Raw genomic sequence first — 22,255 nt, forward strand, 5'->3', positions numbered from 1 at the left:
CCATCTGCCGCGTTTGTTAGTTTCTCGTTGGTTATGTGGTCGCTGTGAGGGGGTCACTTCCAGGTCGTAGAGCAGGTGTCCTCTACCTCTCTATGCACGGCACCAACAGCACTTGACAAAAATCATCATGGGAAACGATGCAACCATGTTGTGCGTCCTCCTCCCCCCCCAACGGCACAATTTGTTTGTTTTCCCTATTGGGAAGCGGCGATCTACCGTGTTTGGGTTGTCTGTTCTCCGGATGGTTTGAAAGGGATTGACACGTTACACAATTGTATACTTCTACCATGTGATTTTAAGGAAAAAAAAAGTTAATGAAGTGTGTGTTTGTTTGGTATTTTTATGCTTGGTGTTTAGTATTTTAGGCCACTACGGATGTGTATTTTTTTTGTTTTTGTTTTATGTGTTGCTCTTCTGAAGGTAATGCAATGGGTTCCGCCATGAGACGTTGTCTCGTGATGTGACCTATTCGGCAAACTGCATATGCACTCTTGGCCTTTTTCAAGGGGCGTCTAAACATGCCGTTACGACAACAAGTGCTGCATTCGGACAGGACGGGAGTATTGAGTTTTTCCTTTGTGTTACGAGACTTGTTGCCTTTTTGGAAACATATCAGCAGAGAGCCGTTGGCGCTGCTCCGTCAAGCTAGTGTCTTGCTCTTTACACTAGCCGTGCAGAAACCGAAGCACAGGGCCAAAAAGTACTGTAGGGGGGGATGCACATGGTGAGTTCATTTTTTTTTGTTTTTCTTTCGGCGTTAGATTTAAACATAGCTTAGCTTTTTATTGCAAATGGCCAATGCCGTGTATTTTAACCATTTAGCTCGATGTGGTTGTTGCTTTGCAAACAATTCAGTTTTGTCTGTGCCCCCGTTGAATTAAGAAAGCTTCATGTTGCCTTAGTTGACTCATTTCATGAAGGGCTCCGAATGTGTAAATTGGACCTAAAAAAATAAAGCATTTATTTAGCCAATTAAGTATTTTTATTGGTGATGCCTACATTACAACAAAGATTATAAATGCCTACAGCATGTGCATATTTTTGATAGTTCATGGATGGTGCATCATGCTCACAATCTGCCATAGTCATGTTGTGACTGTTGATCGCATATCCTAGTCAGATTTTCACAATTTTTCTAAACAATTAGGTAAATTAGTTTAACCACAAAATAAACGGTACATACCAAAGCTTAAATAGTCTTCTACAGAAACACTTAATGTTGCAAACTACAGAGTATATTACCAGTGGTTTGCATAGATGCAATACCTGTTGGAATAAACTGGAAAAACTGCTGTGTATTTGTTTTTAGTATTTGGCTTGTGCATATCTTTTCTTGAATGTTAATGGCATAGCGACATTTTGTAAACAAGGCTGTGCTGGTAGGAGTAGATGGCTTGAATGTGTGCTTTCCTCCCTTCCGTGTTCTGTCTTGCCAAGCGTGTTTGTGGAAAGAAAAGTTTACACTTGTTGCGATGGAGTTGTACGTCCAGATTGTCTGCTTGAGATGTCGCTGCCTAAATGAAGTAATGATTACAACTTGAGCGCTATGACTATAGTGGTATTCGATATGCAAATAAATTGTCTCGACTAACTTGTGGTTCTGTCTTTTATTAATCAACCAAACACCTTTTGACAAAACCAGCAGATTGTTAATAAAAAAAAAACATTTGCAATAAACGTAAATTTCTTCCTCAAAACTAATGACGAATTAAGAGTAGGTATGTGTCCTGCAAGTATCTATAGCTGCTTGATTATAGTATGAGCAGAGTGCATTTGTTGTCTAGAAGGCAGTATTGATGCCATCCACTTATGCTATTGGGCCTTGACCCCAGCCTCTTCCTGCTTGTCTCCAGCATTCTGGGCGCTGTAGTCCACCCTCTCCAGCAGCAGAACCATCTCCATGTGGACGGTCTGAGGGAAGAGATCCACGGCCATGCAGCGCACGGGCCTGAATGGTGCTCCGTGCACCCGGTTGGATGGTGCTCTGCACAAACTGGAGAAGCAGTGGTTAAAATGGCATCCATGTAAAATGTTCACAAAAAAGGTGAAATCGGACTACAGATAGTTTTGGTTAACGACCCTTTTTAAGTCACTTTTTTTTTCTTTTTTTTTTAATGAAAAAGGGTCAAACTCACTCAATGAAGTTTGCCATGGCGGCCTTGGCATTGCACGACACGTACACCAGCCTCTTGAGGTGTTCGGCTCTCCGGATGGCCAGCACAACTTTAGAGTCTTTTTCAGGAAAAACAAACTAATTACTAGTCTTGACCCAATAGGTGACGATTTGATCCACTCATAACCCACCAAAAATCAAATAAAAAATTTTCATGATGTGAAAACGGTATAAGTCGGTTAAAGTGATTCCACATACGTAAGCCGGCTCTGGGCGGGTCCACGATGGCGGTAACGTTGGGCGACACCAGAGCATTGAGGATTTTGGGGAACAAGTCCTCTGCCTTTCCACAGTGGAACTCCACATTGGTCAGACCTGAGATGCACAGAAACCCCATCATCCAGTAAACAAAAAAAGTTCAAAAAACAATCCTCATGTATCAAAGGTTAGGACAAATTAAAGTATGCTTAATATGCTGCGTCGGTATCAATGAAAATATACAGCTCTGGATCTGTTTATATAACAAGCAAAAGGCTAACTACTAAACAAAAAACTAAAACAAATAACCTTGTGGTTATGAGGTGTAGCAAAGTCTTGTAACACAAATATCCATAGCATACACCTCAACCACATTCCAAGCAATGTCTGCAAGCCGGTGTCCGTACCGTTGAGCTTAGCGTTGTGCTTAGCGTCTTCCACAGCCTCTTTGCACAACTCGACACCAATCACCTTCCTGACCCTCTGGAGAAAGTAAAGACCAGGTATGCAATTTACATTTGTCAAATGTAAATCATCTGTCCAATGATTTGGTGTTAATGAACAATGTTAAAGGGTACCTTTGCCAGGGATAGGCCAATGGTCCCAGTGCCGCAGCAGACGTCCAGCACCGTGCTGTCCTGGTCCAGCTGAGCCCACTCCCCCACTTTGGAGTAGAGCACCTCCGCACCACCCGTGTTCACCTGGCACGCACGCACGCACGCACGCACGCACGCACGCACACGCACACACACTTACTGGGCAACCTTACCTAGCCCAACTTTAAAGGCTTTTTTTTTTTTCTCCTTCTTTATTATATATATATTGTCGATTTATACAAAGCAACCAAAACATTTGGTATCATTAATGACCAGGGCTTCTTGCTCAGGGGTGCCTACACTGATCAATGGGGTAGGACCCCATTGATCATTTCGGCTGGGAGTCCAGCACAACAACGGCTACACTACCTTGCATCAATGTGATGGTATGCATGTATGGGAAAGTTGGTTGGTGTGGTGAGCTACCTGGAAGAAGGATTGAGGAGATATCCTGAACTTCAGCCCCAGGAGTTCTTCCTGGATGCAATTCTCTCCGTCCACCAGCTCACAGGGCATGTCCTGGGAGGTCCTTGACAGACAAGGGGTCATGGGAGGCTGGATGATGAGAACTGAATGCCCCGACTGTGAGATACGTTTAGATATTAATAAAGGCATCAGCCCGTTGCAGTCAATACGGTGATGCAAAGAATCGTGTAAATGTTGCAATGTTATTCTAAGATGTGTGAATGTGTGATGAAATTTTTAAAAGGGGGAATCTTATTCCTATGTGGGAAATCTGATTTACAGTCGATTGGTTGAATTATTAATCAGTTCAATTATTCTTTGTGGACTTATTCGAGACTCTGATGGAGACTAGTGGAAAAGCATCCCAATAGTAAGAAAAGTGCAATGGACAACACACAAGTCCTGCCAATGTCTTGACAAGTAATGTCACCACTTCCTTGCTTGCTTCAAGTACTTTACACTCACTTCTTAATGACAACTAATCATACATCAATCATTTTGGTACAGTGGTTCATTACTGACCTTTGACCTTCTCTGACAAAGTAAAGGGAGGTCACCCCGCTGTCCGCCCCCTCTCCTTCCGTGAAGAACTTCTTCAATGAGCTCTTCAGGGAGTCCAGCTCATCCTCTGCAAGTTTCTGCAGAAATCCACCAAGGGGAGAGAAAATCCAGTAAAACAGCTGACAATATGGTTAAAGCATCACACTTACTTACTAGAAAGCAGATTACATCGTTATCATTTAAAACTACGTCTAACTCCACAGAAGACATCGTATTTCCAGAAATCTAATTTTTAAATTGAATGGTTTTGCATTTGGTTTATAAACCAAAAAAAAAGGGACATTTTGAGCACCTGTGGGTTGAAGTAGATCATGGCCATGGCCTGTTTGGTCCTGCTGGTTCGCACCGTCAGCTGCTTCCAGTGGCCGTCGTACGTCTCAGGACTGTACGTAGAGTACTCGGTTGTCCTGTGCAGAAAAAAAACGTATCAAGCATCAAAACGTATGTTCGTACTCACGTTTTCCAAAGATTTGCATTAGAGTCTGAACAGAACTGATCTATCATTATTAATATTTAGATCTATTCTACTTTAGACACTGCTCCATAAAGTACATAAGAACACACCATGTGTAATTGAGCATATACAGCAAATAATGTTTACCTTAACTGTCCCCACGTTTTACATTTACCTTTCTAATACTCATCAACATCCTTTTTTTCCCATAGATTTCTGCATATTCTTACACCTATTTTTAATATTATAACTGTACTTCTACGGTGACACCCAAATTTCCCATCTGTGATTAATCCATGGCTTGATCTTATTTTATTGATGACAATAATTGGGCGTAAATCACGGCTACCTGATGAACTTCTGGAAGGCAGCCACCACTACCTTGGCCTCGGCCGAGACGTGGGTGGTCTCGGCTGGCCCCACCACGGCGCAGGAGCCCCCCTTGTACTTCCCCAGGCGGAACCCGATGGTCTTGTCCTCGCCGTCTGCGCCCATGGAAATCAGGAACTCGCACTTGTTTCTGTATTCCGTCTGCAAAGCGCACAGACAGCAGAACACGACTTTGGATGGGATTCATGTTGGGCTTGAGATGAAGAAGGGATTCGTTGAGAAAGTATACATAAATATGCAAGAGATAATACGACAATACAACAGCGGCATAGCTGTGATAGTACAGCGATGACGGTCAGTATAATGACCCCTTCACATTATATTTTCTATATATATTTTCTATATATATATATATATATATATATAATTATATATATATATAAATAATTGTATTTCTTCCACTAATAAAAAAATCTTTGTTTTTGGTTTAATGCAGTGATTGACCAATCACAATAAAGTATTCTTAAACGCCATGTAATAATTGAAAATGTAACATTTGTAGCAGACAGAACATTTTCAGAAAAAAATTGAAAATTCTAATCATTATAATAATTACAATCATCATTTTAATCCATATTTAGCATCAGGATGCCCATAGGTAGACGGCAGACAGTGGGATTTGAGCCCAAGAACTTTTAGTCTGGGAGTGAAACCCCTTAACCACTACTCCGCAATCCAAGAAGTACACTTCTTCAATGACAGAACTTATAATAAAAACGATCCAAGACGCCTCTAAGTGACTCGGTGCTCAGGTAGTGACGTACCTGTGAAGGAGATGGTTGAATGTCTTCCAGTGGGCAACACATGTTGTTATATTTTCCTTTCTGAGCAAAAAGCCAGGGCGCCATGGCTTTGTTGGTGTTGCCAATCTCTCTAAAAGAAAAAAATAGAGAGTAGAGCATTAACCCGATGACGTCAGGAGCCATAACGCAGGAAGAAGTTGACACTTTATCCAGTACTGTCCATTGCATATGATTGCCTTTATACAGGCTTCATTAACATTTTAGTTAAGCTCCTGAATCGTCGAATGCTAGGAGTTATAGTTGGTTAGTTTACAATTTACTATAACTACGATAAAGCAATTTGGCTTACGTTTGGTGCTTTAAATTATCTTCTATTACAGCAACAAAAACAAAAATCAGGCATTGAGTAAACTTCTTGCTCAAGGATGCAAGGTCATTGGGAATCAAACACAGAACTTTTAAAACTGGGACAATATCCTGTGCACCCTTGTAGCGCTAGTCTCTTTGTTTTTCGTCACAACAACAACAGCTCTTACTTGGCCAGCCGCTGCAGAACGCCCTCCACCTCCTGCTGCTTGCGCTGTAGCTGCTCCTCGTAGGGCACCTTCCACAAAGGAGTCACCACGTTGGCTATCTGGACACTGAAGGGCTCGCTGGCCTCCTCCACCTCCTGCCTCTTGGCACCGGGTCCACCTCTGGAGCTCTGTCCGCCCTCCTCTTCATCGCCCTCGTCCTGCTGCTGCTGCTGCTGCTTCCTCTTCCTCTGGATGGGGTCGGCCTTGGGCTTGGCCAGCCGGACGCTGAGCACCTGGCCCTTCCACAGCATGCCGTGCACCATCTTCATGGCCTTGTCCCGCTCTTCCTCGTTCATGAAGGTGACGAAGGCGAACGTCTGCCTGCCAAACAGCTTGATCTTGTGCGGGCTGAGGCCATGCCTCGACAGGAACTTCTTGAGGTCGTTGAAGCCCACGAACTTGGGCAGGTTCTGGATCTCCACCTTGTAGATCTCGGAGGTGAAGAGCTCGTCTTTGATGTAGCGGTACAAGCCGGGCTCCGAGTCGGACTTGCCCACCTCGGCTTGATTGGCCTCTGGGTTTTCAGTGATAGCCGTGGGGTCATCGGGTGGGGGGTCATCAGATGGTTCCATGATTTGGGATGTTGCTGGTGTTGGCTCAACCATGGTGGCGCTATCGACATCCGCTATTTGGATCTGTAAAGGGCAGACTAGCCAGTTAGCTTCAGTTATGGTGTGTACCTTAACTGATTTCCAACCGTATAAATACGTTTTTAGATTTAAGGGTGGTGGCAATTAAATCAGACTGTTTTATCCGAGTTTATCTGTATTGCCATAAGTGAGATATATAAAAACATACTAACTTCATATCTCGTATATGAAATCGCAGAATATAAATACCAGTGACGGAATTAATGACATCGTGACGTATTAACCAAACTGATAACCATGGAAAGTTGCATGCAATGATTCCCATCCCTAACGTTATATCAAAAACATAGAAACAAGACCCCGGAAGAAAATAGTGACACAAGTAATGTTTAATTAGTAGTTACAGGAGTGCAAGGTTTGATTAAAGTACATAAAGTACACAAAACGATTCTAATGGTCTCAACAGATGGATTTCACGTGAGGAGGCATGCAAGCCTTCTGCAGAATTGTTTTTTATTAATAAACCCCGTGTTGCCTACCTTTTCAATAGCGAGCACAGGGCGCTGCCATGTTACTTCATCCACGTGCAGCAGTGGACGCAGTCACGCAGAGTCGCAGACGTGGATCTGTCTTCTTTAACCACTCCCCTTTGTTGCCGTTGTCGTAAATAAAGAGGATGAATACATAAAGAGATACAGTTGTACAATCTTTATCACACATGTTGTAATAGTTACATCAAATAAACAATCGTGGTGGTGATTATATTGCAACAGTTGTAAAAGAACAACAACATAGAAACATATAACGATCAAAACACAAACATGAAATAACAAACAGGAAACCAATAATTAATTTTAGAAATAGAAACCCTTCGACTGTAATACTCTGTTGGCACTATATTTTACGTACCACAAGTTAATATATTTCCATAAATGAAAAGCATAAATAATGTTCATAAATAAGATCGATAAAGACATATATAGATACCACAGTCCCGATTTTTTTCATATATAAATGTTGTTTTTAATATCGAATACGTATTATTTTCTATACATTTTATTTAATATAAACTATTATTGACGAAACTAATCGCGTGCCGGAATGTGGGCGCGGGCAAGCATAGGAAATTCGGCGCGCGAAACCGACAGCAGGAAGCAACACAGGACTCGACGGCGCCGTAAGGACAGAGTCTGTATAACTAAATCCATAATCGGCAAACATCTACATTAATATGGCAGATCCCAAGGTGAGTTGGCGTCTCCTGGATAGTGTCAAGTGTTATGGCAACATATGCGTCAGCATTTTTTACGGACAAAGTTGTGTTTAGCCTCATTCGTCAAAGTTTGAAAGGGAGGCTACGACCCAAAAATGCCGGCAAAGATTCGCCGCGTCGCGATAAACGACATCAATAGAATCACGTGGAGGGATTTCGAGCAGGACACCGTGTTTCGAAGACGTGTGCGCGGTCGTTGCGTGTATAAACGCGGACTATCGAGAGGTTTTCCGCCCGGTGTGGAGTTGGGCAGCTTGTACATTAACACGGTCGGACGGCATGCTTGCAATAGCCATTGGAGAGTGGGGTGTCGTGTCTCTCCCTGTAAACGTCGAAAGGCGTTCACATTAACGGGACGATCGACTGATGGTGGACTCCATCCACGGTGAGGTGGTAGCATTAAACCGAAGCAATGCAGGACTGAAGCCTGCCAGGTGCTTTGCCTTTGTCTCCTCACCCTGTCGGTAGCGGCTACATGGATGGCTAACGCTAGCTTAACTGGCTACTTTTCCTCCAAATGGATTCATGGTGGTCACGGTGGGCTAAGACCCGAGAGGAGAGGTGTGCCACCAACCCGAGTGGCCTTTCAGTATGGCAGAAGTCAGTGTGACACTCTTGACACAAATATGACTAAGGTTGTCATAGGCAGTGCAACAATAGTTGCACTGAATGGTAACCCCTGCTGCTACATGGCTAATGCTAGCCGTGAGGGGCCTAATGGCATTCTGCTAGTCTGCCTTGGAAGTTGAAATATTGCATCGCAAGTTTGCGTTTTCTTTTTCTTTTCTTATAGACTAATAACCATCTTCGTGCGTTTCCTGTACCCTTATCTAGATTGAGATTGACCTGAATACGCAATTGTAGGTAGCAAAAGAGGGACATATTTACATCTACTCATTGCTCTAACGTTAGCGCATTCTTAAGTGTTTGGGGGAACTCAAAGACCACCCTTTTGTTTCCCGTTAACTAAAAGATGGTTACACAATTTCTCTGCACTCATTGTGCATGTGCAAGTGTTAAACAGATTCATGAAATTGATCTTGCCAATAAAAAAAGACTGAAACCAACTAAGCCAATATAGTTTTCTACATAATTTATTTCAATACCATGCTATCAACATTTTATATAAAGTGTATTCTTGTTGTGCATTTGCAATCGCAAAATCTTTACCCCCACATAAAAGTTGCTTGGCTCAGCAGCAGCAATGTTCAACAGGTTCCCATAACAAAAGCCAAAACTCACAAGCATGAGCTCTTAAATCCCTCCATTTGCCAGGCGTGTAGATGAGAGACACGCCCTCTATTTAGACCAACGTTCCCAGACTTTTATGTACATAAATCACGTGACGATGGTCTTCACAGGACGCACAAGAAGAACATGACCCGGACACCGCAGAAGACTCAAACCACGACCCCCAATTTGAGCCCATCGTCTCACTCCCTGAGCAGGAGGTGAAGACACTAGAGGAGGATGAGGAGGAGCTTTTCAAAATGTAAGCATCCCCAAAAGATCCTTTTGCATACACATACATAGTCCTTAAAAGTGAATTCTTTGTTGCAACTCATTACAATTTTTGAAAGTAATCTGCTGAAACTAAAATAAGCTACGATACTTATAACTCAACCAAATTTCTGAAATAACAAAATCCATCCAACAACCTACTAGCCACATTATATAACATATATTAGTAATAGTAGTCTTTGGATGTCAGAATTTTACTTAATTGATGATAAAATGTTATGTGGCATAATTTATAAAGTTAGAATATGACCTTGCATATTATTCTGATTTTTAATGCACAAAAACCAACTACTACTAGTTCATCCAAAGTGACACGTGAGACTGCAGAAAAGCAAAAGTGTTAAATCAAGATTGGAGTAACACTGCAAAGGCAGGTTTGTAAAGAACTAAACAAGAGCACAGATTATCTAAAGGCAGTAGATGATGCATGCTCAGTGGAAGGAACCATTCAAGCGTCTCTCGCCTGTTTCCCTTTCTCCCCCCCAGGCGTGCCAAGCTCTATCGCTTCTCCTCTGACAACGACCCCCCAGAGTGGAAGGAGAGGGGAACCGGGGACGTGAAGCTGCTGAAACACAAAGAGAAGGGCACCATTCGCTTGCTCATGAGAAGAGACCGGACCTTGAAGATCTGCGCAAATCACCAGAGTGAGCAATTCCATTGGTCAATAATAAGAAGAAGAAGAAGAGCCTGAGTGTTCGCTGATGCTGGTTTGAACAGAATAGGATAAATGGATAAAAATAAAGACATAAATTCCCGTGCAACACTTAACCCATCTAAGACTTCAATCGATTCCAGATGAGTCTATTAAGCTGTGGGTAAATAGCTTTCTTTGTTGAGCAGATATCTTTCCTTGTTACATAGATACTCTCAGAAGGTAATCTTTAAATGATGAAATATAATGGTTGCTGTAGTGAAACGACATGGTGACTACAACGAACAGAACGTATCCTCTTTCATTTTGTTTTGACTGTCTTTACACTTTTAAATGCTCACAACCAATTTCTGAACCTGTTTGAGGGATATGATACTCATCATTGATACAATGTTCTGTAGCATGCTCAGCATTAACCAAACCCCTCTCTCCTCTGAATCTCAGTTACTACAATGATGGAGCTGAAGCCCAACGCTGGCAGCGACCGGGCCTGGGTATGGAACACACTAGCAGATTTTGCAGACGAAAGCCCGAAGCCTGAACTTTTGGCGATACGTTTCCTCAATGCAGAAAGTGAGTATTATTGGTATATTATTGGTGCATTCTGGCTTCTTTAATATAATATTGAATATTTTTTATTTTATTTATATACTCTGCTCTAAGTGCTGGCGTTTGACTAAAATGAAAAGCCACAGAACGATTTATGGTCAAATTGGAAGCTAAAGCAACGGTAGCTAGTTTAATATGTAGTCACCATGCTAGTTTTAACTAGCTAAATGTTGTTTAAGTTTATTTTCAGACCAAAAATACCATGTCAAACTATATAGATGAATAGTGCAGTAATAGTTGAACCTCCGTCAAACCTTAACATGCAGACAATACTCTGTTCTTTGCTGTTTCTCCAGTCTAGAACTTTTTCTGTCTGCTAGATAATTGTCAGAGTATATCAACTACTGGCTTTTTCTGAAAAGCAGGTGCTGATATGTTCTGCAACAAAGACCCCCCCCCATACCGGCCGCGAGTTAGCATCTACTACTGTCTGCATAGTGCCCCAAAATATGTAGTGCCTGTCCAGATCATTTGTGAAACTCAAGTCTCCATTCACTGGCTGCCCGCAAACGTCTCAGTTTGCAGTGAAGTGTCAAATATATGTAATATAATCGTACACAATAGTTGACCTCAGATGTACTGTAGTTGATTTCATGCTTATCACTGAGGTTCTGTAGACGGGGCTATGTGTAATTAATAAGTGGACTCTCGCATCTGGTGTGAGTAAAAAATATTCACTCTGTAGCTCTAGTTAATTGGTTTTAATTCATGTTTACCATTAGATCATTTGATTAGTCGGAATCACTAATGATGGTACCAGTTTCTCCATCAGTGTGGCTTAGTGTTTGTATATTACTGCATATGGTACTGTTCTGTTGAAGCGACGGTGGTATAAGCTGCATCATCTACCATACAGCTGCCCTCACTTTGGTTAAACAATACTGTATATTAAAAGAAAAATACAGATGGGTGGGTGGGATTTTATCTCTCAAATCAATTGGTTTTTGAGACAAAAGGTCTCAGAATTCAGATGTGTCAGCATAATGTTTTGTTGTGCATATTTAACTTGATTAACTCAAGTAAATGTTGAGTAACCCTGATTCTTTTCTCAGATGCCCAGAAATTTAAGGTGAAGTTCGATGAGTGCAAGGAGGAGGTCAGAAAATCGACTGAAGAGGATTCAGGTATGTAACTTATACAATGAGGTGATAGGACTATAGCCCAGTAAACATGGCTTGGTCTCTCACTAAGTCTCTACTATCATGGATTGTTCCAGAGGAAGCTATACCAATATCAGTCATAATTCAAGAAAATGGTACTAATAGCACCCAGTCAAATAGCACCCAAAAATGCAGTTTGTGCCCTTGTAGTGAAAGCCATCTCTCCACCATGTATGTAATGTTATACTTAAGGGGTGTTGCCAAAACTCACTGAAAATGCAGACAATACTCTGTTCTTTACTGTCACTCCAGTCTGGAACTTTTTGTGTCTGCTAGATAAAGGTCAGAATATATCCACTACTGGCTTTTTCTGTAAAGCTGGTTCGGCTATGTTCTGTAACATGTTTTTGAAGTCATTCCCTACCACAGTCTACATAGGTTGGGCAAGCCAATTCTCTCACAAAATGCCATGTCTAAAGAATGCATTGGCATTACTTGATAGACAATACCAGCCATAGTGGCTGGTGAGTGCAATAAACTACAAGCCAAGGGTCTGGGTTCGATCCCCAATGTCCACAGCTTACCTAAAGGCTTCCTTGAGCAAGATGCTCAGCCCTACTGAGGCTTAGAATAGCATGTCTCCAAAATTCAACATCACAACCTTTTCTGACCTTTCTCTACCACAGATGATGAGACCACAAAGAAAGTGGCAGAGAAACTGGAGGAGCTCTCTGTAAAGGAAGACAAGACGGTGGAGGAGAAGGACAAAGTAGAAGAGAAGAAGGAAGATGTGAAGGCGGAGGAGAAGAAATGAGAGAAATACGAACTTGCTTTGCTGATCCTATTTTTCAGTTTCCCCCCCACCCCCTTTTTTCTACAATAGACTGTAAGGAACTGAATTTGGACACTTGCATTTTTGAATTATTTTTAAGTGGTTTTCTTTCCTCCTTCTCGGGGCCTCCTAAAATGGAGGTCGGAGTGAATCATCCCAAAACTAAAAGCGGCAAAATGTAATCATCTCTTTTGCTCCCAGTTCAGTTTTTCTTGCACCATGGAACGTCTCCATTCTATTCATCACCAATGATCTCAAATCAGACAAACTGATTTGAGGCTTGTGATGTCTAGTATTCCCACATTGGGGTATCGTTTTTTTATTTTAATTTTGTCATTCGGAAGCAGTTAGTTTTTGTAGGAAAAGAGGTTGACGGCCTGCTCTGTCGGAAGAGGTGGAAACAGACGTGGATCGATGTCTGATGTCTGAAACGCCACCGTTTAGCCAACAGAATTGCCTTGTAGGAAGTCTGTATCTTCCTGTGGTTAGCCTACGTCATTGGGTTACTGTGGATAGGAGAACAAAAAGGATCCACTCCCCAGGGTTGAGGTTCAGGATGTATGCTGTGAAATGCAGTCTCTCCACTGATATGGTTGACCAGTTTATCACGCAAAACTTAATCGCACGTCTAATTAATTTGTTACATTTACAGAATCAAATGCCAACGGTTAATCTGATTTTGTTGTCTGCTGAACATCCTAAGCGGGGGCCAGTAGTCTGTATGTGTAGTCCATAACATTCCCTCAGATTTAAAGCATGTAGATTATGTAAAATAGAAGAGTGGGACTATGCCCTATCAGATGTGTGTGCTCATTACCATATCAATAACCTGGTAATTGTGTTTTTTTTTTTTATTACACCCCTTGCCTCGAAGTGCATCTAATTGCCAGTGCATCTGTAAATACCTGTGTATATGGATGGAATGTTGCTGTTCAGTTGCACTCAAATGGGTTGAAATATTTCCTCCACCTTCAAATAAAATCTCTAAGACCATGCTTGCTGTAGTGAGAATCTCCCACCATCTTAAGTACTGAGCGGTTTTAATGTAAGATGACATGGATGTATGGTTATTAAAACTGTTAAAAACCATTGAACTCTACTTGAAGAGTACCCAACTGTTATCTTGTTTTTTGGGTACGGCTGCAGTAACTCAATTGGCATGTATTTATTTTTGTCAAATTGACTTAATCTTAATCTAGCTGTTTTATTTCATTTTCTTTGGGTCATCATTTATGAACTGGTTGACGTCTTTCTCAGACTTTCTTATAGGTGTACATACCACCAGGTGTGAGTGTTAAGCCATTACAAGCCGTTATGAAAATCTGCCTCTTCTGAGTAGGCTGGTTGACTGATCTATCCAGCACACAGCTAGGTGGTCACACCAACTTGTGATGTCCGAGGCAGATTCAGAACAGCTTGAAACGGCTAATCACTCACACCTGCTGGTATGTCACCTTTAATGTTTTGATTATGGCTGCTGAAGTGAGAAGGCTGCACTATGTAAGAGTCCACTGCTCTAACTGTTTCTAGAAATATCCCATTAGCTTTATCTTTCTTCGGCAGAAAATCTGGATATCGATCAAAAAGCAAGGCTGCAGTATGTGACGTAGACTAGGTATGAGATAAATTAGCATTGGTGGAGTTATCTGCAGTTGTGGCTCTGCACAATTTTTAAAGGGGTGAATGGGTTTTAATTGAATAAGGCTCATGCACAATGCTAATTTGTATGGGACATTTTTAAGTGATATTACATGTACTTGAAATATACACCTTTTTCATTCAGTAACACATGTACGCTTAAAATTTTAGCTACTTAAGTTAATTAAAGATAACCCTGAAACCACCCTGGCCCTAAAAAGGAAACCAAAATATCTTAAACAATCAAATATATATAATTTAAGTGATAAATATCTGAGACAACATACTCAATTGTGTTTGTCTTTTTATTGAGCTGATTACAGCTACAATATTTAAAGGAATTGGGGATATTTTATTCAAAGAAGACTTACACCTTGTACATTTCTGAGTGCAGGACTTTTTTCTATCAATAAGAAAAAATATATTCATACGTTTTAACGTATTCATACGTTTTAACGTGTAAATTGCCCTTCCAAATGCAACCCGCGCGCGCAGCGTCAAAACGCAACCTGCGCACGCAGCGTCCAATGTTCCAAACGCAACAAACGTCCTTCCCCTAACATAACGATTGAATCTACGCAATCACACAAATACAGAAAGAGTGAAATAGTCGGATTGCCTTTAAGAACTCACACCAAGAATATTTATGTCAATTTATTAACTTTACATTTTACAAATAAATTTGTTTTACCTGATACACAAACGAGTTGACCGTATGCTTTTTATTTATAAAAGATGTATAAACAGTGGTGGGAATGGCCCCAGGTAGCCTACTTGGAACAACCACCATTACTAACCAGTAATTAATGGCACAATTGATGGTGCAATACTAGTTCAAAGCAGTGGCGGCTGGTGATAAAAATTGTTGGTGGGGCGCAGTAATAGAAAAAAAAATAATTTGGTAGATTTGATTTTCTGTATTCTGGTGCACTTTGGAGAAGGCCACTACCTATTACATATTACCTACTATTCATTCAGATTCATAGCCTACATCCTGACTTGCAGGGCCTGGGCAAGCTTACCCATTGTTGTTATTATGATATTGAGGCAAATCATGATCACTGTCCTATAGCGTGCATTATTGTGTCTCAACTATCTGTCTATTTCAAATGCAGTTAGAAATATGGGACAGTATTTATATGCTACAGGCCGAAAGACTAAATAAATATGTAACATACTTGCTGCTTTTAAGTATAACATTGCTTGGGGAGTCCAATTCCTCCACTGAAATGGGTGGAAAGTGCTTTTACAACTCTCTGCTAGTTAGCGATCTATCTCTTCTTTGCTGTAGTTGTGTTGCGCGAGTGTTGCTGAGGGAGGTAGCTTATTTGATTGATTCGCTGAATTGTCCAATCGTGTGGTGATAAAAAAAATAGCAGATAAAAAAAATAAACAGAAAAGCCATACCATTGGCCTAGGACGCACACTGCTGCGACCCGAGGGAGATTTTTTTTTTGCGCCAATGAAAAGCCGTCTCTGCGTGATAGACAGCAAAAAGTTTGCGAGCTTACGTTGACTTCAACTTGGCCGGCGCCCCTGACTTGGAGGAGGGCTTTATTTCGAATGATCAATAACTAGCCTAGCCCAAATCATTCACGTTCAGACGCATTTAAATGGTTGCTGGCAGTTGCAAGTACGGTCTATCACACAATTAAACAAGGATAAACGCTATGTATTTTTGTTGATTTATTTCGTATGTATAATAGTTTATTCAAAGTTGGCAGATATATTCGAGTGAATATTTCACGGAGGGGCGGCGCCCTAGCGCCCTCTATTGATGATGATTGGAAAAAACAACAGTGTTACCCCTTATGTTTTTTTTGGCCTGACAGTATTTTATTACAAAAAAACAACAGTGTTACCCCTTATGTTTTTTTTGGCCCGACAGTATTTTATTACAAAAAACAGTGTTACCCCTTATGTTTTCTTGCATAACGACAAAAAGCGACAGTGTTACCCCTTATGTTTTTTTAGCCTGAGAGTCTTTCATCACGACAAAAAATGACAGTGTTGTTGTTTTTTCATGATTGTTTTTTTTTTTTTTTTTTTCATGATTGGAAAAAGATGACAGTGTTATCCCTTATGTTTTTTGGCCCGACAATATTTTATTACAAAAAAACGACAGTGTTACCCCTCATGTTTTTTTGGGCCGACACAATTTTATTACAAAAAACGACAGTGTTACCCCTTATGTTTTTTTTGGCCAGACAGTATTTTATCACAAAAAAACGACAGTGTTACCTTGTTTTTTTTGGCCCGACAGTATTTTATCACAAAAAAACGACAGTGTTACCCCGTATGTTTTTTTTGGCCCGACAGTACTTTATTACAAAAAAACAACTGTGTTACCCCTTATGTTTTTTTTTGGCCCGACAGTACTTTATTACAAAAAAACGACAGTGTTACCCCTTATGTTTTTTGTTCATGATTGGAAAAAAACGACAGTGTTACCCCTTATGTTTTTTTTGGCCAGACAGTATTTTATCACAAAAAAATGACAGTGTTACCCCTCATGTTTTTTTTGGCCAGACAGTATTTTATCACAAAAAAATGACAGTGTTACCCCTCATGTTTTTTTTGGCCAGACAGTATTTTATCACAAAAAAATGACAGTGTTACCCCTCATGTTTTTTTTGGCCTGACAGTATTTTATTACAAAAAACAACAATGTTACCCCTTATGTTTTCTTGCATAATGACAAAAAGCGACAGTGTTACCCCTTATGTTTTTTTTTAGCCTGACAGTCTTTCATCACGACAAAAAATGACAGTGTTACCCCTTATGTTTTTTTTCATGATTGGAAAAAGATGACAGTGTTACCCCATATGTTTTTTGGCCTGACAATATTTTATTACAAAAAAACGACAGTGTTACCCCTTATGTTTTTTGTTCATGATTGGAAAAAAACGACAGTGTTACCCCTTATGTTTTTTTTGGCCCGACAGTATTTTATCACAAAAAAAAACGACAGTGTTACCCCTTGTCTTTTTTGGCCTGACAGTCTTTCATCCTGACAAAAAATGACAGTGTTACCCTTTGTTTTTTTTCATGATTGGAAAAAACAAGTGTTACCCCTTATGTTTTTTTTGGCCCGACAGTATTTTATTACAAAAAACAACAGTGTTACCCCTTATGTTTTCTTGCATAACGACAAAAAGCGACAGTGTTACCCCTTATGTTTTTTTGGGCCGACGTTGTTATATATTATATATTGTCAGCCATGGCTTCTGGTTAGCCCGGGTGGTGATGGTTCTGTTGGTGGTTACATCAGCGATGCATTTGCTAATGTAGAAGGTGACAGTGTCAGAGTACTCCTCAATGTCTGTGAGGTCGTGGTAGGTGACTGCCTGCTTAAACATCTCCCAGTCAGTGGTTTCAGCAGTCCTGAAGTGCAGCAGAGGCCCCCTCTGGCCACAAATGTGGCTCTTTTACTTTGGTCAATTAATGATAGAGAATAGTACGTTGTAGTACTTCCGATGCTCCAGGGCATGACAGGGCAATGACTCCAAAGGTCATTCGGGCGTCCCTCAAAGATTCCCAGAGGGAATCGCCATCATTAGGAGTCTGTAAAGCAGAGCACAGGGGAAAAGTCAGTTGATAGTGTGGATTAAAGGGAAACTACATAACCAGAACAGTAGAAAAGTAATTCATAGGGTGGCTTAAAGAGAAACTAGATAACCAGAACAGTAGAAAAGTAAAATACTTTACAGTAACACATTACTTCAAGCAGCATTTGGACTTTACCTTTGGAATTCCCTCCTGGGCCCACTGTATTCATCCGCCATTTCATTCACAAATTCAATATGTGGCTCTCTTTGCCACTGGAAGTAGGGGCGGCTCAGCACCGAGCAGGCACTTTTCAAAATATGTCGCCGGTGTACAACGATGGTCAATGGCCGCTCCTGGTCAATGTGCTCCAGTGCAAAATCTGTAAGGAGCTGATCAAGGCTAACCTATTATGTGTAACAAGAACATAACAATTACTGTGTGTTGTAATGAAATTCACACAGATCATGACAATATTACATGGAGAGTACAATAACAGTCTATAAACAGTCTAATACACTTGATGTTCTTACAGCTGTTGGGTCAGATCCAGAAGCAATGGAGACCTCCTCCACATCCGATCCGGACAGCTCGTCATCATCAATGATGTAGAATTTCCCTCTCGAACAAAAAAGATAATAGAATCAAAATGGAATTATAGGCTAGGAATCAATGATACAGACAAAAATGTATTAGTTATGCACTTTGTTCATCGGAATCAGTACAATCCCGTTAATTTTGCTGCAAAATCTTTTGATTGATTGATTGATTCTTTTAATGACCACACAGCCACACTGGTGGAATTTGTTTTCAGTACAGCTCCTTGGTACAGGTTCCAACATTACAACATAACTTACAACATAAACATAACATAGATATACATAATACATAAGGTCCGTGCTTAATCCTCAGCGTTCAGAGTTCAGAATGTTAATTGCAATAGGAATAAAACAGTTTTCAAAGCGGGTTGTTCTGGAGGCAATTTTCCTATGACGCCTCCCAGAGGGCAGTAGCTGGAAGGTAAAGGGTGTGCAGGGTGTGTGGGATCAGAGATGATCTTGTTGGCTCTGCGTAGTGTCCGTTAGCGGTAGAGTGATTCAAGAGATTGGAGGGGTGAGACAATCATTTTGGATGCTCTGTTAATGATGCGCTGTAATTTCATCAACTCAGGTCAGTTATTAATTAATCAATGACATCGTGTGACGAACATCTGCTTTCTGAAAAAAGGCTATTCACATGAAATAAAACAATAAAACATTGAGACCATTCCACAAAGCACACTGGGTAATAACAAATTCAACCCATGGACTCATCACTGGACTCGCCTCCTGAGTCATTGTTTATTTTAGCAGGTATAGCCGAAGCTGACATTTTTTTCTGTTTCTCAGACGATTTGAGAGCTTTAACTACATGCTACCACCTTCCTCAAATGCATTGAAAAGGCTGTCGTTTGCACAATTTCACAAATAATCACCGCTCACTGAAAGAATATGTGAAGAATACGTATATTTACGGGGGGCGTCCAAACAGACCTCTCTCGCTTCACTCGAAAGCCACAGCACAAGGCCAAGGAGGAGTAACTGCTACCCAGCAAAAAACGAACATGAAGGACAAACTATGACCTGCCACCACAGGGCAATGCCTGCAGCTACTGTAAATGCACACCAGTGTAAAACCACCAGCAAGTCCCAGAGACAGTTGGGTTAGATATGGGAACGGTATATTAATTATGTTACTTACATTTGACATGCTTTATGTTTCTGCTGTAGGTAGTAGAAGCGTGCAACAAATGTTTACTTTGCTAGGCAACGTGGAACCAGTCAGCTTCAGATATGATCCATCTTGTGGAATCTCCGCGCATTCAGAAGAGCTTTGGGCCCGGTTTCCCGATAATGTCCACTCTTAGCGCGCTACGAAGACTCCTACGTTTAGACGTATCATTTGTTTGCCTCTATAGGCGTGGTTCCCGAACGGTCTCTTAGGAGTCTTCTTAGGAAACACTCCTTACATCGTTCGTAAAGGGCGCTGTCCAGAAAGAACGTGCTGAAACGTCCATTTCATGCGCTGGTGCATGACAGCGTTCTAAAAAATATTGCAGTCTTTACGAATAAAACATTGCTCGAAATCCTTCTAGTAGGCCTAAACATTTATTTAATCATGGGTGATAGCATAGCCTACACTGATTTAAAAAAACAAATTTGAAAATATAGAAACAGCAGAGGAGTTTGAGGCAATCACATCCTTAATTACATCTGTCGCAGCCGTTCAAATTAGGCTATTTTCAGATTTGCTTTGCTTTACTGCTTTGCTTTTTGCTACCTGTCTGTGTGCGGGCTTTGCGCACCGTCAAGGGAAAGATGCGGTGGTTGAAAAAAATCTTTCGACCGCTTATTAAGTTCACTCATTGCTTATAATGGTTTATTTGTTTCCCAGTATCATTTACTTAATTTAGAAGACGGTTTTGTTAATTTTTGAATTGTAATATAAATACAATCATTTTTTGAAATTATTGGAAGCGAGTCGAGCTGACCTCGCCTGCTGTACCTTAGCCTATATATGTAGGCTACTTAAGCAATCTTAGACGAGATGGCATTCTTGAACGTCATTGGTACGCGAAGCACAGCCGTAGGAAGGAGGCGCTTGCGCCGAGTTCCGAAGTCCTGTGCTTCAAGTACCAATAATGACATTCAAGAACGCCATTGAGTGTAAGATTGCGATTCGATAACACAAACCATCTTCATTATCAACAATATTGTAAAATATTTTCATATTGTAGGTTAATTTGCCCTCAAATTCAAGCTTTCTGCCCGACTGACTCTTGGTCAGTTGAACGTTGTTATGGAAACTAGGCTCATGAAAGTAGTTTTGGCTAGTTAGCGTAGCGATACTTTCTGTAATTAGGCACAATCTTTTTGTCCGTTCTGTCACCAGGCATTTAAACACGCTCGAGAATGTGAATTGACCAATCCGAGTGCTTGCTTAAACTTGCGTGTTATTGAATGTACTTTATAAAACGGGTGGCTTAAATCAAGCGATCTGATTGGTTCCCAACTGTTGTATATTGAGCGTATACACACAGCTATGACGCCCGTTCAGTTTACAGAGTTCAGTATCACTCCGCGCCTAACTTGAACTGTTGTTTATTTATATATAAAAGCGATAGCGTAGTTCACTGAAGCCTAAAAAACATGTGATTGCTGGAGGGGGTGGAAATGTTGTAAAGCAATAGGCACACGGTGAGTGAACTGCTCGATAGTAGGCTAAATTGCCGGCGAACCGAGCTACCGTCTCTAGCCTTCTCTCTGAAGGACGCTACAGTGTGTTGCATAGCAACCGCCGTACACTTTGCCGGCAGCCAGGAGGGACTACTTTTTTGTATTCGTTAAAAAAAATGTTTTTCCGACTTTCTAGCTTTTTCAAAATTGAGGGTGTCTATGACTTTCATTTCGCCATACATACGTAACCGTTTTATAAAAGCAATAGATCACTTCAGTCAGTGATATACGGTCATTATACCACAGTGAAGGGGGTCGCCGCCCCTCCGCTGCGCGTCGGGACGGACAACGCCCCTTAACTGTGGTATAATGAGCGTATACCACAGCCTGTCGTGATCTATTGCTTAAGTATATAATATTGGTGAAACACGACACTGCCAATGTGGCAGTTCCATGCGCAACAGGGATTTTTAAAGGTTATTGTAGTGGCGGCAACTAGCGTCAGGAGCAATATCACTACGGTAGAGCTAAGAAGGTTCTACGAGTGCTTCAGACCAACCTTACCAACGAACGACGTAGGCTACGAAAGAGATTCATAGCAAAGAACATTTCGGGAAACACGTGATGTAAAGGTAGAACTTAAAGTAGAGGTTACGAATGACGTAGCGTTAAGAAGGCTTTAAGAAGGTTTCGGGAAACCGGGCCCTGGCTCGTTGATAACATACCTGTGATTAAGGGGGAAGGGTCAGGTGTGGTTCATCATGGGGGTGGGGTTGGGGCCAAGACTGAGAGCTACATGGAAAAATATGCTCCAAACGCACTTTTTTAAGCACTTTGAAATGTTGCTGTTTCATTACAAAAATTGAGGAACCCCCCCCCCCAGACTAAAAATTGTTGGGTGACCCACCCCTCAACAAAGAATATTAAGACATAACCCCCCCCCCCCCCCCCCCCATTTTCCTCTGGTGGTCCATTCCATAAATTCCTAACGGTCCCTAATTCAAAGTTTGCATGGAGAAAATATCAATGGCTATGGTTAATTTGGATTAAAGTTTGTCATAAAACAAAAAGACAACACAAAGTGAAAACTTTCAAGCAGGATTTAATCAGTGTTTTTTTTTTTC

The 22,255-nt window shown here is 41.1% G+C and overlaps 2 protein-coding genes and 2 non-coding genes across 4 annotated transcripts; 3 read left to right on the plus strand and 1 right to left on the minus strand.

Annotated features, from left to right (window-relative positions):
- Positions 1-1,799: 1,799 nt before the first annotated feature.
- trmt2a (tRNA methyltransferase 2A) lies at positions 1,800-7,337 on the minus strand. Its single transcript, XM_084468660.1, has 12 exons — positions 7,285-7,337; positions 6,117-6,790; positions 5,602-5,710; positions 4,797-4,978; positions 4,286-4,400; positions 3,955-4,070; positions 3,394-3,496; positions 2,950-3,072; positions 2,779-2,854; positions 2,372-2,488; positions 2,136-2,232; positions 1,800-1,993 (listed from the first exon to the last, which is right to left on the minus strand). Exons 2-12 carry the CDS (start codon positions 6,758-6,760, stop codon positions 1,813-1,815), a joined length of 1,863 nt encoding a protein of 620 aa, XP_084324786.1. The 5' UTR covers positions 6,761-6,790; positions 7,285-7,337; the 3' UTR covers positions 1,800-1,812.
- Positions 7,338-7,880: 543 nt separating this feature from the next.
- Positions 7,881-13,727, plus strand: ranbp1 (RAN binding protein 1). Its single transcript, XM_084468351.1, has 6 exons — positions 7,881-7,991; positions 9,380-9,510; positions 10,026-10,183; positions 10,636-10,764; positions 11,853-11,924; positions 12,587-13,727. The coding sequence occupies exons 1-6, from the start codon at positions 7,977-7,979 to the stop codon at positions 12,712-12,714; spliced, it is 633 nt and encodes a 210-aa protein (XP_084324477.1). The 5' UTR covers positions 7,881-7,976; the 3' UTR covers positions 12,715-13,727.
- On the plus strand, positions 11,063-11,191 carry LOC311344107 (small nucleolar RNA SNORA77). The gene has a single exon (XR_014633578.1). It is a non-coding gene; the product is annotated as a small nucleolar RNA SNORA77 (small nucleolar RNA).
- On the plus strand, positions 12,179-12,307 carry LOC311344110 (small nucleolar RNA SNORA77). Its single transcript, XR_014633580.1, has one exon. It is a non-coding gene; the product is annotated as a small nucleolar RNA SNORA77 (small nucleolar RNA).
- Positions 13,728-22,255: the final 8,528 nt, after the last annotated feature.

This window comes from Micromesistius poutassou (genome assembly GCF_964030765.1).
Source record: "Micromesistius poutassou genome assembly, chromosome: 5".
Taxonomy (NCBI): domain Eukaryota; kingdom Metazoa; phylum Chordata; class Actinopteri; order Gadiformes; family Gadidae; genus Micromesistius; species Micromesistius poutassou.

Excerpts from the sequence above, each read along its gene's own strand:
- trmt2a (XM_084468660.1), bottom strand. The coding sequence starts at position 6,760 with ATGGTTGAGCCAACACCAGCAACATCCCAAATCATGGAACCATCTGAT. Across the intron at positions 4,071-4,285 it reads TGATCTACTTCAACCCACAG|AAACTTGCAGAGGATGAGCT; the intron begins GTGCTCAAAATG and ends GGATTTCTGCAG. Across the intron at positions 3,497-3,954 it reads TTTGTCAGAGAAGGTCAAAG|GACCTCCCAGGACATGCCCT; the intron begins GTCAGTAATGAA and ends TTGTCTGTCAAG.
- ranbp1 (XM_084468351.1), top strand. Across the intron at positions 9,511-10,025 it reads GAGGAGGAGCTTTTCAAAAT|GCGTGCCAAGCTCTATCGCT; the intron begins GTAAGCATCCCC and ends TCTCCCCCCCAG. Across the intron at positions 10,184-10,635 it reads GATCTGCGCAAATCACCAGA|TTACTACAATGATGGAGCTG; the intron begins GTGAGCAATTCC and ends TCTGAATCTCAG.